The sequence below is a fragment of the Triticum dicoccoides genome, chromosome 4B (assembly GCF_002162155.2).
Source record: "Triticum dicoccoides isolate Atlit2015 ecotype Zavitan chromosome 4B, WEW_v2.0, whole genome shotgun sequence".
Taxonomy (NCBI): domain Eukaryota; kingdom Viridiplantae; phylum Streptophyta; class Magnoliopsida; order Poales; family Poaceae; genus Triticum; species Triticum dicoccoides.
Window position 1 is genome coordinate 604,713,260 of NC_041387.1, and position 19,669 is coordinate 604,732,928.

The window sequence follows — 19,669 nt, forward strand, 5'->3', positions numbered from 1 at the left end:
GCGTCCTCTTTCCGTTCTTATCGTTTGCAAATGGTGGAGCCAGGACCAGATTTGACTCTAGCAGTGCTCAACACGGCCCATCGCCCGAACCGTCGGCTTCCCGCATTGAATCGCCTTGCCGGACACAAGAGGAGGTGCAGAGAACTTGCGAGACGACGACACATATTCATGCACGTACCCTATCTCCACCCCCCACGCCTAGTTACAAGTTGATGACGCTTACCACTGTAGTTGCTAGTACCACGGGGAAGTTGTGCACGTACTGCTGCTTGGCTACCTCACTTCAGTCAGCTAACTGAGCAGAACTGCCCGGCACAGTCATGCGAGTCCATCCAACGGAGTAGCACTACTAGTACTAGTAGAACCCATCACATTGTCTAGTGATCGGTTCAACAAAAGTGACCTTGTTGGTAGGTATTTTGCTCTGCCTCTGCACGCCACGGCAACCCACATATGTTGCCCAGCCGAAGACGGCGATCTCGACCTCGCTCTGCCTTTTGTAGTTTCGATTGACGAGTAGTGGTATCATCCTGTTTTCTTTGTGGGAACAGAGGCCGCGGCGTCGCTGGACGATCCCTTTTGGCGAGACGAGGGAAAAGGGGAGGGTCCTTCTCCTTGCGGGGGCGGGCAAGCGGGCGCATCACTTTCTGTCACTCACTCCGCCACCCGTCGCCTCTCGCCTCAGCTTTTCCTGCCGCCATGCACGCCCGCCTCGCTTTCCACTCCGGGTGGTGGACACGCTGCGCCGGGGCATCGCCTCGGATAGGATCCGACGCCGGGTCCGTCCGTCCGCCCGGGGTGGGAGTGAAGGCGAAGGAGAGAGACAGACACGGCGGAGCGGCGATCCCGACCCGTTCCGTCGCGGCCAATGGTGCAGGAGAAACACACGCCAAGGCCAAGGAGCATATATGCATGGCGTCGCTGTCCTAGCGCGGCACGTATGGTCCTGGGGCTACGGCTAGGCTAGTAGTGGGCGCTTTAGTTGTTTGATGCGTCCATCAATCAAGTGCCTGTGCCTGCGACTTTTGGGGCCAAAAGGGGGTTGCTTCCCGGCCCTGCCTTTCAAGGCCCTCTCTCTCCAGACTAGAAGAATAGATTCCCTGGAGGGAGCCCCGTTTCGAGGGGCTGGATGGGTGGATAGAACGGAAAAGGTCCATCCATCGATCGGTAGGTACGCCTTGCTTCCGTCGCGCAGTTGCTTGCGCCGCGCCGGCGCATGGTTCGGTCCATTGTTTATGCGCCGGCGCGGCTACCGGCCTCGGCGCCCATGTTCGCCCGGTCTCTCCCATTCGCCCGCCAGAGTAGTATACAACCAACCACGTTGTTCACGGGCGCAGGCAGGTCTGATCTGGTCGTGTCGTGTAAACCGGGGGCCGGGGGCGCACCGTCCAGTCGTGGTGATCGTCGCGTCCCTTTGAGCTACAGCGACGGCACTCGCCGGCCGTCGCCAACAAAAGCATCAACCCAACACGAGGAAGATGATATTTTCGGGCGCGCCAACGAAGATCTAGAAGCTGTGCGGGTTGGGAGATGCAGCAAGGAAATAACACAGCTACCAAACCTAGCGAGCCAGCTCTTGTGTGTGTGTGTGTGTGTGTGTGTGTGTGTGTGTGGTGGAGCTGAGACGTCGCTGCCAACGCTTTAGGGGCGATCAGTTCCCCGTCCCTTTAAATTTGTCTGCGGGGCCCGCGGAGGTTCCTAAAGCACAGTCGTGACTTGTGCGCTGGGGAGTGCCGGCGTAGTGGCCTGCTGTTTTCGCCGCCACAGTGCTTGCCACGTTTCGACACCACAGCAAATGGTAAACAACGCACGCCGCCGCAGCCAACCTCCCCCCTCCGGCTTCTTCTTGCTCCCCTTCTCCTCTACTACTACTACTACTACTACTTTACCAAACAAATGCTGATAAGAATCAATCATGTCTACAGAACATGGCACAGTTGTGATTAACTCGACTACGGATTAGCTGGAGCTTTAGGTAGGATATATACTAGTACCATGCATGCATCGCCCAATTTGGCTGCTCATTTCGTGGTATCTTCAAGCTGTCCGCGTAGTAGTACGTAGGAAGGAGACGTCTGATTGATTAAAATCTTGTGTATATCTGCATAACAAACCTCATGTCGGCGATCGTACATATCTTGGGTTCACATGCTGCCCAAGTCTACGGTTTCTTGCGGTATCATGCAGACGTGCCAGTTGGTATGGTTGACAGGCTTTCGTGCGACATTACTTGCTTGCTTGAAAGGGCAACAACGATTGATTTGAAAGTATTATTGTAGTTTACATGGGGTGTAAAAAAGTCTCCTTCACACAACTCCGGATTCTCAAAAATAAACTGCGACCATCTTAACCATGGTTGGACCCATTCTGCATTTCTGCTTAATTGATACTTTCTGTTACATGTCGCATGCATCGTATGTAAAACACTATATCCGGCTTAACCATGGTTAGACTAATTCCTCTTCTGGATACTTTGTGGTCACATGCCACATGCATGTCATTGTGGGGCCGAACAAGTATGTTACTGACATGTTATTGTTTTTTTTTTCTTCCCTGCTCTCGCTTATATATTTTGGTTTCAATAGTTCTTCAATAGTTCTTCTTATTTTGGTTTCGCTTATATACTTTACTTCAGTCCGGTAGTTATATGGGTAGGTATAGTTTAGAATTTGTCTTTGAATGGTGTCAACAACATGATGGTGGTGTCGTCGCTGTGGAGTAAAGTATCCTTGCCACGCACTCGTTCGAGTGGTGCTTCATACCATCGGGGGCGTGAGGAGACTAGTGCAGTCCTTGTGGAGGCGCTGCTCGACGAATGGTGACACTTTGTCGTCGAGATAGTGTTCTGGGCTGATCCACCTCGAATCCATCCAGCAGAACGAAATTAGCATACCTTAGGATTAGATTCATGCCTTCTTGTCGGGGTGACACGGTTAGGGTTTATCGTTGTGCATGAGCGTCGTCGAGTTCATGTGTCACATGCTTCATATCGATTCGTTGGTTCACGATGGCGACTACGCTCTAGGGCGTTAATATTCAGGGGCAAGTGCCCACAAACTTTTGACTATCGCTGACGAGATCATGCCGACTCAGATAGAGAAGGAGTGACATCGGCTTATGATCACCTAGTATTGGCGGCTGTAGTGGTCATTCGATGGTCCAGAGACCTCGATGTGATTTAGTTATGTTTGGGTGTTTTTCCTTAAAAATAGATCCGGCTGATTGTCGCACAAAAATAACAAATACTTTGTTGTCTAGATTCATTGATAACAACATTATTATAATTTTCTAAGGAGAAGTTAGAGTAAATTTATTTTCCTACTAGAATTAATACCTTCTAGTAAGTTTTACACAATTATAAGTCACAGTTTACTAGATAGAGAGCTACATTTATCTGCCTTTGCTAGATTCAAGATATGAGAGGGATTTCGGCAAACATCTTTCGTATTTACAAACGAGGATCAACCCATTGCCTTCGCATCGGTTGACGCACACCATCCCATATATGATTGATTAATCAACAATGCCAAGATTTCTTCGCATCGTTTGATGCACACAATCCCATATATGATTGATTAATCAACAATGCCAAGAAAATCTCGGCATTGAAGCCAAACGAATAGGCTTAGAAAAAAAATCTAAAGTCATGAATAAAAGGATGTGCCTCGCGAAGGATCTCCACAAACCCACTACAACCCTATGATATGTGACTGGAAAACGAGCAAAAACATCACTATTCGACAAAGCCTTTGGGGAGTGATCACTTTACATGCGTCAATGTTCATAGGTCCAACCTTGGGATTTTCATTCCCGAAGGCTATCTTTGAGCTTACATCCTCAACAAGGGACGGCATATGCACGTCGACATTGCATGATCAAGCCCGAGAGGCAAGACCACCGGCTTTAATTCACCCATAGTATGCACATACTTGTCACTGAAGCCATGATTGTCAACAACCATTCTACTTGCTGACGATGACTCGTCAGATGGAAGGCTGGAACCGAAGGCTGGAACCCATTCACGATGAGGTCCAACCATGGATGTGGCCAGCTTGTAGATTTGGTGACCACATCCATGGGACTGCCACCCAGGCATGCATTAGAACAACCCCAATCAGCGGGGTTAGGACTCTAGGAAGGGGATGATCATGAGGGAGGACGGAGGAGGAAACCGCACATAGGGCCACATCCCCTTTGGTGCCGACACACACACACACACACACGCGTGCGCGCGCGCGCGATTCAGGGGACACTCTTGTTGTAAAATCATCACACTTCCGATCACTTCTGGCACCATTGCGCCCCAGGCTACACTGTGCAGCCTACTATCGTCGCAACCATACTACTCGTCGCCACTGCGAGCATATGACAGTTAGTGCCACCATCTCCACCTAAGGCAGCTTCCCTATTTCCGGCGTCCTCCCCGTGAGGGAGCAACGAGGGCCTTGCGGCCACCTTCATCTGTGTTGCACGGCTGCCTTGCGGCCACCTTCATCTGTGTTGCACGGCTTGCCGAAGGTTACCTCTGGCAGCGGCTCGGAGGGAAGAGAGTGTTGGCGGTTGGTGGGGCCAATCATGGGAGATTCGAACAACTTGCTCTAGCAATCCGTTCTAATGGAAGTGCCTTAATTTTGTTTACCTTGGATCTTTTTGGATTTGAAAGTGTGTTGGCCAAGGGTGAATATGGGAGTGCTGAGTTAGGTTGCACATGAAAAAAAAATCCCTAACAAAGTGTGTTTTCTCATTACATCAAGCTGATCCAACATAGTCGAGCAAATATCTGGCCTTTGCATATTTTCACACATTAACATGACTAAGAAAAAGGTTGATGGGTGTGAGATTGTGAGAATTTGACAGCGAGGGGATGGGGATTTACATGTAGGTGTGAAGTAGATAGTGGAACCATCTACAACAAATGTGCACCCCTTTTTTTTCTTGAATACATACGAGTGTACATACTATATATTAAAGAGAGGATGGGGAGAAGAAACCCCTCCATGTTGGATGTTACAAATTACACGCACCCAAACTCCACTCTAGGTCCACCTATTGCATAGCTAACTTCTCGCGTTTGCCCACATAACCAATGCATGCAACATCGGCTCTACGTCTCCCTTGAAGATACCAGCCTCCTTCCAGCTTCCGCCTTCCTTCCCCAGAACTTTGCTGCATATGTTGATCGAGCAGAGAAAACACCGTTCTTTTCCCAAGCCCAAACTATGGAATCCAGGACAACATGGTTGAGCTCTACTTGCTCCACTGTAGTCCAAAGGTTAAGGTACTCCTGAATTAATAGGGCCGACATCTCCGGCCCAATGTCCGTGGCCCATGCGCCGTCAACGACCGCCTGATAGACCGTGCGCGATCTCCTGACACCAAAGCCGACTCTGTCATATAGGCTCGGTGCAACTTCCTGAATTCGTACTCCATTCAACCATCTATCCTCCCAGAATAGGGTTGACATGCCATCACCCATGGTCGCCCTCATGGCCGCCCAGGAAAGTTGTGACGCCTCTTTGTGGCACCGGGATCTCGAAATCTGCCCATGATCATTGTTTATAGGTTCGTTGGAGCCATGGCCACCTTCCTTGCACGTCGATGTTCCTCCACCTCAGATTGGGAATGCCTAGGTCATCCGCCCATTTTGGAGAGCAGACTTTCTCCCACGCTACCATGCACTGCCCACCGTTGGCATGATCTTTTGCACACCAAAGGAAACCTATCTTTTCAATTGCCTTGATGATCTTCTGAGGAATGTCTAAAGCAAGCATTGCATAGATTGGAATCGCACATAACACAGACTGCACGAGGATCATTCGTCCACTCTTGGGCATAGATGATGCTTTCCACTTTGGCAAGCAGCTGGCAAGTTGGTCTACGAGCCCCTTGAGCTGACCCGTGCTTTGCTTTCTGATGGTTAGTGGGAGGCCGAGGTACTTGCATGGGAACATACCCGTCAGACACCCAAGAACCTGGCTGGCCCTGTCAGTCGTCGCCTCACTGCATCTGTTGGAAGGGCGGCACTCTTCATCAGGTTGATACGAAGGCCCGAGACATCGCCGTATAGTTGGAGGATTGTAGCAGAGACTTGGAGATCAAGCTCCCTCGGCTTGATGAATAGCATCACATCGTCAGCAACACACGAACACTCTCTATTGGAAGCCAATTCATGCAAGTGGTGCTAGTAGTCCATGACTTGCGGCAAAGTCCATCATTTGTCACGCACTCACGTCGTCTCGACGAGCGGACTTTATTTGCCAGGAACACAAACCTTCTCTTGCCTCCCTCTCATACAATCGTTTAACCTAGTAAGGTGGGAAATTATAGCTCCTAATTTGTATAATCCATGACACAAATTGAGAGAGATGTCAAACTTGTCATGGAGATAAACTTCGTTGTAAGTTGCAGTAATTATTGTGAGCAAAATACCTTTATTCCTCGAGCTTTTAGTACTTATTTCATTCAAGAAAATTACATGTGATTACTTTTTTTTGGAGGTTTGAATCGTTAGGGATTGTCACCGTGGAAGTTGTTTAACTTGCTTGAGACGGATCGCTAGGATTTCTCTTCGGCATTGTAAAAACACCGGAATAAGTAAAATGTATGACTGAATTTGAGTTTGTTTGATTGCATCGTAGGAAAACAAAGAATCTTTTTCCAAGATGTTGGAGTCAATTATCAAGTGTAACACAAACTATTTCTTAGAAAAAAAAATCTTATAGGATTCAATACGAATCAAGCCATCAACATAGGAAAAAAAAATCCTTTGAATCAAAGAGGCATGTAGAGGATTGCTGCGGTTTTATTTCGTTGTCCTTTAGGTTGGCCATAGTGGGGGTATCTCAGCTGGTATCATGCACTCGGGAATAGCAAACGTGCTGATGTAACAAAGAATTGAAGAAAAGAGAAAGGGTTAGAGTAACATAGGTAGATACCGTAACATAATAAATGTTATACTATTTTGTGTCATGCATGACCATAAATAAGATTATCTATGATACTACTCTATGATACTTTGCATTATGAAGATAGTATCATACACTAGTATCACATGATACTGCTTCACTATGAGTAGCCTCAGGAATTCCACGTATGAAAGACTTATTTGACAATTGTCATGGACAATGTGTGCGGTAAATGTAAATGCTGCAAGGGGATGAACTGATCCCGACGCACGAATAACCGGGCCAAGCTGTCGACACCAAGTGCCAACACATGAATGATACAAAAACCTCTGCCACATGATATCTCGGCGCTGTCCAACCGGAGCGCCCGGCCAGGCTAGCTCCCTGCTTTTATTTATACGCCATCCCATGGGCTCTTGCATCAGTTGATTGCTGCTGCAGCGAGTGGCCTCACCTCCCCTCCCCTCTCTGGCTCTCCCCCGTCCGTCCTCGCTCCCATCCAGATCGTCTCTGCGATCACGACACCCGGAGCAGGGCAGAGGCCATTGGCCGCCGCGAAACAGAAGCAGTGCGCTTTGCAGCTCCTCTATCCCCCACATCGATCATAACTAGAACAGTCCCCATTTCCAGTTTCGAACCGCCTCTTTCCTCCTCGAGCTGCGGGGTTGCTCGCGGATGAAGCGGCAGATCAAGAGGCCGACCCGCAGCCAAGAATCGCCAGAGCCAGGTATTGTTTATAGCTGCCGCGGAAGAGATCTCCCTCTGTTTTTGGTGTACTTGTTGCTTGCTTGATGTTGGTATGTACTCCTACTCCTACATAGCAGTACCATCATCGCTTTTGAGCTTAAATTTTGGTAGCGCAAAGTATGTGCCCTTTTGACATATATGGAGCTTACTTGGATCTATGACATATTCCATTTGCGTCGAGCGATCGAAATTGGCATGAGCATTCCTGCTCACTCTATGCTCCGACTGTCCGACAGTATGTATGTATGCAGTCACCTTGCATTTGGAAGCATTTTGTGATCTAGGCAATTATGGAACACAAGTGGTTCTTTGAGGATCAGGTGTGGGAACTAGGGAGAGACGGACACGAAGCTAACCATGTTGGCATGTTGCAGGGGAGAAGCTGGCGTTCGCTGAGAAGGAGCACCTGCTCGCGGCTTACATGGAGCACGACGAGCCCGAGCTGGAGGAGGCCGACGAGGAGGAGGAGGAGGAGGAGCGCGCCATGTCGTGCGGGCTGGGCGGCAAGAAGCGGCGGCTGGCTTTGGAGCAGGTGCGCGCGCTGGAGCGCAGCTTCGAGACGGACAACAAGCTGGACCCGGAGCGCAAGGCCCGCATCGCCCGCGACCTCGGCCTGCACCCGCGCCAGGTCGCCGTCTGGTTCCAGAACCGCCGCGCCCGGTGGAAGACAAAGCAGCTCGAGCGCGACTTCAACGCCCTCCGCGCCCGCCACGACGCGCTCCGCGCCGACTGCGACGCGCTCCGCCGCGACAAGGACGCCCTCGCCGCCGAGGTACTTGCTCCATTGCTGCCGCTGGTGTTAGCTGTTTGACACGCGTGGCCACGTCGCTTGATGGTTACTTATCTGTGCTCTGTGTCCCGCGTTCAGATACATGAGCTGAGGGAAAAGCTGTCCATCAAGCCGGAGACGGCGGTGAAGGCTGAGGCCACCGGCAATGTCGACGCCGCGGAGGAGCGCCTGCAGCAGGCGACGATGGTAGGCGCGACGGTCTGCAAGGACGGGTCCTCGGACAGCGACTCGAGCGCGGTGTTCAACGACGAGGCGTCGCCGTACTCCAGCGCGGTCTTCGAGCAGCAGGGATTCATGGGGTTCGGCGCGTCGTTCCTGGACTCGGCGTCGGCGGCCGCGGCCACCACGGGCTGCTCGTCCCTCCCCATGCTGGAGCCCAAATGGCCCGGCGCGTACCCGTACGACGCGAACAGGTCCGGCGGCTACGGCTTCACGGAGGAATGGCTGGCCGGCTCGGACGCGATCGTCAACGACGGCAGCTCAGCCTTCTTCTCCGAGGAGCACGTCTCCAACCTCAACTTCGGCTGGTGCAGCAGTGGCGCCGAGGGTTTTGATCTCCAGAGTTACTGTAAAAAGTAAGAAGGTGTCACTGTCCATGCAGCGACAGCGCGTACTTACTTTCTACTGGCTAGCTACCTTAGCCTAGCTAGCGGACAAGAGGGGCAGCAATGGTGGAATTTGATGAGAAGGGTGAATTGCCTGATGAATGGACCTCCCGCCATGGAGGGAGGAAGTAAATGTTAGTACTACTCGTAGTACAGTACAAAAATAACGGTCTCTAGTCTAGGTTTAATCGATGGTGTAAAAAGTTGCAATCCAAGCAGCCGTCCCTACATTCTCCTGGTACCTGAGTCCTGCTACTGCTAGCTGATCGTAACATTTTGGCGTGTATCACTTCGTTGCGACAAAATGGTCAGAGTACACGCCAATGGAGGGACGTACAGGTTTCAGACTGAAGCACACTGCTCAGGGATAGGGATTCATTGTACCAATGAAACACACTTCTACAAATTTTTTCTAACTTGCTTCAGACATCGCATTGGTGATCCGTCGCCCCGTTCGTAGTACAATTGCCGTCTGCGGTAGAATTTTCTTCTTCACAAGCGTCTTTTAACAACGCCATCTGAATTCATCGATTGATTGATTAAATGAAGTATAGTACTAGACTGAAAAAACTTATACAAACACCAACAGTAAACACATTTGGTAAAACTGAAAGTTGCATCAATGGTTTTGAAAAGGCCGCATACATTTGGTAAAACTGAAAGTTGCGTCAATGGTTTTGAAAAGGCCGCATACATTTGGTAAAACTGAAAGTTGCATCAATGGTTTTGAAAAGGCCGCATACATTTGGTAAAACCGAAAGTTGCATCAATGGTTTTGAAAAGGCCGCATACATTTGGTAAAACTGAAAGTTGCATCAATGGTTTTGAAAAGGCCGCATGATGGGAATGAAAGATCCCCAAGGATGGCTACTCTTCAAGGGCAGCCTTAATTCCAAAAGCAACCTCTTCCACAAGAACATCGGTGATGACACCGCTTGCCCTCGTTGTCATGCTCCATTTGAAGATGCCGTGCATATCTTTAGGCGGTTCAGGTTTGGATGGCCCTCAGTCTTCCCACACCCTACTCCATGGACCTCATTTGAGATGTTCGCTCTCGAGACAACCTCGACAACAACCTTTGGAACTTGCTTGTTGCTTCCATCTTGTGAACAATTTGGGAATCATGAAACTTCTTTGTCTTCCGCAAGAGATCCATACTGCCACCACAACCATTAGGAACATCGGAGCAGATTTTACTCTCCGGATTTGTAGAATTAAGAATGCATCTAAAAAGGACGTCAGCATGGTATGACAACTATACCTCTCCTCTCGCGCTAGGGTTACTCTGAAGGCGTTGTGGCAAAGAACACACACCTTTTTGTTTCTGCAAATCAAAGAACACACACCTTGCCAGCCAGACAGTTGTATTGATGTTTAGGTTTTGTATCGTTACAAAATAAGATCGCGTGAGCACAAAAAAACTGAAGTTGGAGAGCCACCAACCAAAAATAAAGTTAACACCACCATCGCCGTTTTCATCGCCAAGACATGCCAATCACCGTAAAAATGAGAAATAGACTTAATCACTGAATTTTGTTTGAGGTTTAACATTCGTCAAATTCCCAAAATTATGCGCTTTTAGTGAGCATCAAAATATTAGTATGTCAAAATTTCAGGGAGAATTTCAAGATTCAAATATTTTGTGGCAGCTTATCAAAATTTGGTGAAATGTGTCTACACTGTTCAACTTTATTTTTTAGTATTTGTTCATTTCGGTGGGCACCAAAATATTTATGTCTTCACAAATTTAAGCTCTACTCACGTACATCTTTTTTTTTATTTTTCTTTTGTCAATTCAGCCAGCCGGACGACAGTGAGGTGGTAAGTAAGCATTGCAAAGAAGAACAATTTGAAACTGATGAGACAACTCAACTCATTTCATTCCTTCTGCAAGGTACATTTCATCTCCTTTAGAGCTCTTCATTAAACAACAAAGATTCCGAGACACGACGATGTTCATATTCCCCGTTGTTTATGGTAGGGATCAACAACTTTGCTTCCAAAATATCAATATGTGCCATAAGAAATATGTCTACATTTGTTAATCTAATGATGGCAAAGTTGTTCAAGATTCATGGCATGTGAGGCAGCTAAGCGCCCAAGACTACGGGCTGGCTAGCATGTTCCCTCTCCACCAAACAGCTCAGCGATGTAACGTATCCTCTTATAAAATATACAAGAAGAACATGAAGAAGTGAGGTAGGAGCAACAACTACCAAACGCGGAGTTAACCAAAGGCAAGCAAAATCAGCCAAATTATACTTCACAGAATAGTTACACGGGAATGTAATAGTGTGAATATCAACCTCGTTTTCAGGAGTCATTTTTTTACTACTACATGTTTGAAATATAATGTACACAGGCCATCTCTATGTACGGAACTATGAAACAGAAAGTAAAAAAAACATCAGGAGACGTTCTTTTTACTACAAGTGGCAGGTTTAAACTGATGTGCACTGTCTTTTCGTATCAGCCTCGTTTTTCTCCACTCTGTTGTCCGACGCTGCCAAAGACTCTTAAGCATCTGCATCGGGCGCCTCAAACCCGCCTCATACGTCCGGTGGACCGCCCGGTCACTGTCCGGTCACGTTTCTTTATTCACACGGGCTTCTTAAACTGGCTCAAATGCCTGGCTGGCCGACACCTCTCATATCCAGCCCAAATATGAGACGAATATGGAGACGACCGGGCGCGCCCGGACACGCCCGCCATGCAGGACTGACGAGGGGGTCCCACACGGACTCGCCCGGAAACCCGGCGGTCCGACGGACGTGTCTTCCGTCGCCGCGGTGTGGACACCGCGTGGCGCCGCTTCGGCTCGTCGCCCGTGAGCAAATCGGCCTATTTAAACCAGCCAGAGTCCCACAACCCTAGTCCATCCACCTCCCCCTCTCCATGCCGCCAGTCCAAGCCCATCCACCACCTTCCTCTCCCGCTCCGGCGCTCTGCCCACGCTCTGGCGCTCCGCCACAGTCCGGACTAAGATCACGTACTACGAAATGCTCACGCCAGAGCGCCGCGTCGAGATCCAAAAGCAGAATCGGGCGAGACAAGCCGCGCGCGCAGCCCGCATCGCTGCTAGCCTGCCTCCGGAAGCTGGAGGAGGAGGATGAGCAGCCGGGGGAAGAGGAGGAGGGGGGGGGGAGGAGCAACTGGCGCCGATGGAGGTGAATGAGTCAGACCAGCAGGTGTCGGCCTTCAAGATGGAGCATGCGGAGACGGAGTTCGACGTCGCCCAGTCCGACGAGATGGCGGAGCAGCAGGCCATCTTGTAGTCCATCCAGGACGAGGCCTATCTGAAGACCAACCGGGCGTTCCTCCGGCGGGAGCAGGCAGAGTCCGACGCGCTCTTCACCGAACTCGACGCGGAGATAGAGGCGGAGGACAGGAGGAGGCGGAGCGGAGCAGTCGGAGGAGGACGGGAGGAGGCGGAGCGGAGCAGTCGGAGGAGGCGGAGCTGCAGCTGCCGCCCATGTGGCTGAAGATGCTCTTACAGCCCCTTTTTTAGGGATGTTTTACAGCCCGGTAAACAAATAGCAGGGACAGAAAGGATTCGCCTTGCCTGCTTCCTCCCCATGCTCCCATCCGTACTCCCACTTCATCCTACGGCTGTTCTTTTCCCTTTTTCCTTTCTAATCTAATCATCTCCCCCCTGATTTTAGGGGATGGGGCCGGGCCTTATTCTGTTCCAATCAAATCAAGTCACGTATGCGGGAGCACGGATGGACACACATGTGGGGAGCAGGCAAGTCTCGTCCGGACAGAAAAGCTGAGGTAGCTGCCGAACCGGGAAGAAACACGAGAGATGCTTCGTTTCCATTTATGGAAATGACGAGAAAAATCAACCTTGCAGGTGTCATCTACCAGAAATGAAAGAAAATCACGGTTTCAGTTTAAAAATTATTTGAGTGGTTTTCAATCGTGTCAAGTCATCTCCATCCAAGGTGACCTGCAACTGATGATGATGCCAATGTTTGGTACGCGTCCTTTTCGATTGTAGGGCACAAGCATCGGAAATATATATATAAAATAATCATATTACTACACACCAGTGCTGATACTATCATACGCTGAGACGTCACGAAATAAAGACGAAAGGGACGGACTGCATCGCAGATCCACTGTGGCGAAATTTTGTTCTTGGAAAGATCCGGCAGATGCGCTACTTATATTCATTACACGCCGCTTGATTTTTTGGTGAAACCACAAGCCAAACCTCACGCGGACTACTTGCCTCTTAAACGTGCGATCGTTCTATGAATACACACTATACTCTTGACGCATGTTAGTATATAGCGGCATGTGCGTTTGTACCGTGTTTATGAAAAACATTGACAACATTTCTGAAAACAAATTATTTTTGCGGGTGTTCTGAAAACAATTTATGACATAGGCGTTATACACGATGCGACCTAATTCCAATTCCAAACATTAATCTCAGCTTGATGAACAAAAAGGACAAATCAAGCTGTGAATAGTGCCTATTTTTTGCGGGAATTTTTTTCGATCAATTCATCAAACACCATGAAAGTACAAAGAACATCAGAAGTTATACAGCCCTGGTCGTAGACTACCATTTTTTAAGGAGGTTGAAACACATGGCCTCTACATTGTTGCGATGAATACAACCCATTTTTAATTAAAATTGAGGTAAAACAACGAGGCCAAAATCGTGAACAACTAGAGTACAAGACATCGGTAACTATGATATAACGACTGAGATGGGTTACTATTCAAAGACAACCACCCGATCCATATGGATCCTTCAAAGACAACCACCGAGCGAATCCCGCGAGATTCGCCAGAAACACTCCTCCACATGCCCTCCAACCACGTGAGACGTCCTGACGAAACAAAGTCGGCATCTCTGGACCGTGGAGTTTGTCGTTTCACCTCAAAAGCTGTGTCTTGAGTCTTTATTCTTTAATCATTGGTTATTTGGGGGCTTCCAACTCATCAAGTTCAGTTATAACATTTATTTAACCCTGCATATGCCATCATAATTCTTGGTTATACCTATCTGTCAGCTTGATACTTCACACAAACAAGGTGACCCGGCTGTACGTTTGATAAGTCAATAATAGTTACGTCTATTATGGACTTTGTTGACCCTGAACTTATCAAAGTTAAAACACCGGTTTATGTCATGTGAGAGCCAACTTTCAGATAGCGATGATAGACCGCAAAAGCTACAAGGTTTCCACATGAAGCTTATTGCAAAGTATCGAGCCTCGAAAGCCGGCCTTTATATTTCACGTGTCGAGCCTCGAAAACCGGCATTTATATTTCAAGCGTCGAGCCTTGAAAGCTGAACTTTATATTTCGAGCGCCGAGCCTCGAAAGCCGGCATTTATATTTCAAGTGTCGAGTCTCGAAAGTCGGCTTCTATTTATTATTTCTATATTAACTTGGTTTATGATTTAACGTACTGAGTATTGTTTGGTTTGTTACAACCAGTTATTTGTTTTATTATAATCAGCTTCATTTTTTCTGCAAACATATTATAAAGACATATGTTATTATATTTTGCAGAAGCTGGTTTCATTTTAAAAAACGGGTTTTCCATTTATCCAAGTATCACATCTACATTGATGGTGATGTTGAAGTATTTTTCAATAAGTCTATCAAGCTAGGAGCTGCATGTTTATAAACTGCATCTTACGAACCCCGGGTCGCTGCAGGCAAGTCAACCCGACGCTTGGGGGCTACACTATTTGCCGCTTCATAACGAAAATTGATAAGTCCCACGCCTGGCACTTGGGGGGCTACACAGTTAAGATATTTCCCTATGCAAAGCATCAAGTCATTATGAAGTGATAAACTCGGAGTTTGGGGGCCACAGGTAATGTGTACATAAAGAAGTAACACTTTCAAGCACTCAGTTTTGAGCAAACCGGGTCACATATTTTTAAAGGAGGCTCACAAAGTTTACCTCCTCCAAGCTATTTCATAGAAGTCCCAGAAGTCGGCTCAACATCATACGGCTTTTTATTCCCAAAACTTTTACCAAAACGAAGCACTGGGAGCCGGTTAACATCAAACGGGTTTTTGTTTCCCAACATTTTTTCATCAAAAAGAAGCACTAGGAGCTGGCTCAACCTGAGATGGGTTATTATTCTCAACATTTTTCTGCGAGGAACCACCGTCAGCAAAGTTGACTGTGAAGCCGGCCTGTTGATATGACAAAGAGACCCGGACATTCCAGGAGCCGGTTAATTGAATAAGCCGGCCATTTGAGCGAGTCAGTCGCTTAAACGTATTAATAATTCTTATTTCAGGAGGTTGTCGTGAATAATTCGTGCCAACCTAGGGGCTAATGTCGGGGATATACCCCGCTGAGGATAACCCAGCACTTAAGCCCAAGGGTCAAGACCCGCCGATAAACCCAAGTGGACAAGAGCCGGCTTACCCTTAGGACCACCAAAGCCGGATTATGGAAGCCCAGAAGATGACCCATCCCAAGTAGCGAGGCCGGCTTACGGGAGTCCAATGCTAGAGGGAGTCCATCTAACTTGGAAGACATGGAAGGCCTACATGACTTAGAGTAGGACTCCTATTACGGGTAGAACCCGGAAACCTATTGTTAACCCCAGGGACCCGGCTATTATATAGAGTAGGTTCTTATGTCGTCCAAAAGACAAGTCAGGAGAGGCAGACAAGTTACAATCTCTTGAAAGCTAGGTAGCGAAGGAGAATCCTTGTAATCGAGATCATCATCAATGTCAATCAAGCAGGAGTAGGCTTTTACCTCCACCATGAGGGGTTGAACCTGGGTAAACTCGTGTCCTTCGTTTTCGATCAAGCCCGTTCAAGGTACCACCTAGTTGCGATGGTCTCAAGACTTAGTCCTTTCACGAGGACATATGTCGTGACAAAACCACGACATATGGGCTAGGGGCGAGAACCATATTCCATCTTTAGCGAGCCGCCGCCGCCTCGCCTTCCTGAGCAGGATACAAATCCTAAATAAACTAGAAACTAAGTAGGAGCCCTCCCAACAACAAGGGCCGGTATCCACCACGCATTCTTGGCCTTAAGGCCACACTAGATGAGGTGAATCAGCGGCGGCGCCAGCGGGAGGTGGGGAAACTGTAGATGCGTGCAAGTCTCTCATGGAGGAGGAGAAAAATGTTTCGGTTTCTGGAGTACTTCATATATAGATATGAAAATTATATAGTGTACAAATGATACCAATTGTATTTGCTTTTTCCTTGTTAATGCTAAATTAAAGGCATAGTGCACAATTACATCTAGGGGCGCTAGTGCATGATATAAGGGACCCGCTATTGCCGAAGGCTAGGTATGCCACTTCTCTAAGGCTAAGCCGATATGAAATGAAGTTCCTGTTGTGATTCATTTTATATGGTTTTTCTGATAAGTTTTGATTTTTTGTTGCTATGTCAGCACCTAACATTTCAAATCTTAGTGGATCAAGCTTAGCTACTTGATTTATCACATGCTTTGGATAAGCTTCACCCCTCATGCAAAAACTTACCTTATCAAGCAACATTGCTTTCGGTTTAGGAGCGAGGGTCAATGGTGTATTTTGGGCCTAGAGAGTGTAAGAGAGCGGCGTATAGGCGATTCAACGAGGATGGGCTAACAACAGAGTACCGTTAGTTGGGTTGCACTGACAATCTATCCGAGCACATGGTAAGGGAGATTTGTTGGTTATAGAAGACATGTTGCATGAGAGCAATTAACTATGCTTACGAATGAAGGAGAGAGAATGGATTGTGTACGTAGTAAGGAGAGGATGCAACATAAGCATGGTGATGAAGATCCAATGATTCTCGACCGATTCAAGATTGGCTAACCCTATTTTTTCCTGGTATGTAGAAGTATGTGTTTAACTATGAATGAAGGTCTTAAAATGGAGATAAGGTCCTCCCATGACCGAAAAGTGTACGCACACTTTACTCTTATATGATATCGACCAATTGGTCAATCGAGTCAGCCAACTCCATGTTTGCTTGGCTCCCCCACCGCCGCACACCGCGCTCTTCATTCTCTTCTTCTTCACCATCATGGTAGATCAACCTTTCTCTTTCTTTCCCCCTTTCTCCATTATCACACCATCCTCAAGGTCTTCCCATCCACATCTCCTACTCTTCTGCATCTATTCGCCTCCTCTATCCCCTCGTCCTCCACGTGTTCACACCTGTGCAACGGCCCTACCTTGTGCTACTACTTGGTTGTCCTTCCTCCTTTAGCATTGTTTAACCTTCACATCGGTTGAAGGTCGCTGAGCAGGCCTCCATGCAGGGCATCATGCCCTAGCTCTGGTTGATGCCGAAAAAGGGTGTTCTCCCTATGTTACTAGGACAAGGGAAGATGATGCATGTGGGTGGATGGGTTCAGGGCCACCCTATCCGGCTTGGTGATGGGACTCCGATATGTAGAGTTCGTACCTAGGAGTCCTGAATCGGTCAAGTAGGTGCCCCCATTTTAATGGCGTGAGGCTGGCTGTTGGGATTTTTCGCTCAAAGTGTATGCTTTTCCATGAACACGTCGACATTTTACTACAATGATATTTAGTGTTCATTGCAAAGGATGAATATATGCCGTGAAAGTGCTTCATTGTTATTATTTCCTGTAAGTTGAATGTGTTATGGTCATTTCTGAAATATCGGTTGCAATCAACGGGAGGTTGCATATCTAGACTTTTTTTTGTTACATGTGCATATTTGAATGTTGCTGAGTTTTTTTAGATGTTTTTAACAACATCACGGGGGAATATTGCGATAGTATTACATATAAGTGTTAAAATGACAAAGGTTTATATTGCAAGAATCAAGCACATGAAGATCATGCCCTAAATTGGACCTGACAAAGACCAACACATGTACTTTGCATCAGTTTTTTTATATGAAACCTACGAGTCTTTTTATTCCTGTATTTTGAGAAAACTTGTCTTCTTAACCGTAGAGCTTTGTTGGGATGGGCCGAGAATTATTTAGTCCAGACCCATGCTAGTACGAGAAGATGGAGCTACAGGCCCATTCTAGCGCGACAAAATATTTACAAACGAAAGGTGCTTTTCGGTTGAGATGAAAAGGGGAATCCCTATTTGTCACTCTATGAAAGAAAGTGTCGACCGTCCGCATAGAGCAACCCACGAGTGGATCGGCCCAATTAGAGCTACAGGTTTTGTTTTTACCTTTTTGGTTTTATTTCCTGAGTTTTCCCTTCTTTAGTTTTTTATCAAAATGTCCTTCGTATTCCTAAATATTTTCAAAAACTTTAAAATTGTTCAACCTTTTAAAAACGCAACCATTTTATAACAAAACACATAGTATTAAACAATCATGTTTTTTCTAAAATAATAACATTTTTGCAAAAATGGATCAGTTTTTCAAAGAAATTTATTCGTGTTTTCCCAAGTAGCTATTGAATAAACCGACAGAAAATAAATAAACTAGGAATCAACATGAACTGCCGCCAGAAAACCTGCTGAAGGACTGGCGCTCTATGCCCAAGATGGCCCGGTTCAGTCGCTCCGTCAGTGCAATTCGTGGGCATTTTCTCGCTGAGAGCGACATATAGACGAATCCGTCTATGTAACGCCCAATGCGAGTCCTACTAGGGGCAAATCATATTTGGCGCTGCAGCCGCCTGTTAACGTGTATTTTACCAACGGCCCCTGCAGCGCGCCGCGCTGGGCCAGCCCATCTCGTCTTTCCTCAAAGCAAAAAGTGTCCCGGCGAACGATCGAACGAGCGACCTCGGTGCCAAGCGAACCAGTGGTAACTATCACGCCAACTCACCAATCTGTCAACTAACTTCTTTTTCCACTTTTTCTTATCTCTTCTTTTCTTTTTCTTTTTCTTTTTCTTTTTCATTTTTCGTTTTTTGTTTAGTTTTTTCAATTTTTTTCCTCTTCTTCCTATTTCAATGTTTTTGTTTGAAATTCATGAACTTTTTTCTTCAAAATTGATGAACTATTTTTTAAATTTGTTGATCTTTTTTCAAATTCGATGAACTTTTTTCAAATTTGATGATCTTTTTTCAAAAATTATTAAGTTTTTTCAAATTCTATGATTTTTTTTCAAATTCGATGAACTTTTCAGATTTGATGAACTTTTTTCCAAATTTGATGAACCTTTCCAAATTTGATGAAAGTTTCTTAGAAAATCATTAACTTTTTTTCAATTTGGATGAACTTTTTTGAAATTTGATGAACTTTTTTTGAAATTTGATGAACGTTTTTGAAACTCCATTAACTTTTGTCAAATCCAATATACTTTTTTCAAATTACATGAACCTTTCTCAAATTCGATGATTTTTATTTTTCAAATATATGGACATTTTTTCAAATTTGGATGATTTTTTTATAGTCAATGAACTTTTTTCACGTTTGTGAAATTTTCTTCCAAAATGAAGAACTTTTTTCAAAATCCGTGGACCTTCTCAAAATTCATGATCTTTTTTCCCAAAAATCCGGTGAAATAAAATAGTGCTGGACATTTCTTTATTAGGAACTTACCGCTGTTAGTAATCACTACCAGCAGTATAGCTCGGGTGACTAGTTGACTCATACGTGAACTCGAAGGTTGTGTGTTCCAGACATGTAGAGATCGTCTTTTCAGTTTTGCATACTTTTGTGTTAGCTGCTCAGCGCT

At 46.7% G+C, this 19,669-nt stretch overlaps 1 protein-coding gene across 1 annotated transcript; it reads left to right on the top strand.

The window, feature by feature from the left end:
* The first annotated feature begins 7,310 nt into the window (after positions 1 to 7,310).
* Positions 7,311 to 9,288, top strand: LOC119291717 (homeobox-leucine zipper protein HOX13-like). The gene is made up of 3 exons (XM_037570523.1): positions 7,311 to 7,632; positions 8,027 to 8,424; positions 8,521 to 9,288. Exons 1-3 carry the CDS (start codon positions 7,581 to 7,583, stop codon positions 9,019 to 9,021), a joined length of 951 nt encoding a protein of 316 aa, XP_037426420.1. The 5' UTR covers positions 7,311 to 7,580; the 3' UTR covers positions 9,022 to 9,288.
* The last annotated feature ends 10,381 nt before the right edge of the window (positions 9,289 to 19,669 follow it).

What these genes read in the sequence shown, in the direction of transcription:
- LOC119291717 (XM_037570523.1), top strand. Translation starts at nt 7,581, where the DNA reads ATGAAGCGGCAGATCAAGAGGCCGACCCGCAGCCAAGAATCGCCAGAG. An exon ending in CCAAGAATCGCCAGAGCCAG is followed by an intron (nt 7,633 to 8,026) that starts GTATTGTTTATA and finishes GGCATGTTGCAG; the next exon opens with GGGAGAAGCTGGCGTTCGCT. An exon ending in AGGACGCCCTCGCCGCCGAG is followed by an intron (nt 8,425 to 8,520) that starts GTACTTGCTCCA and finishes TCCCGCGTTCAG; the next exon opens with ATACATGAGCTGAGGGAAAA.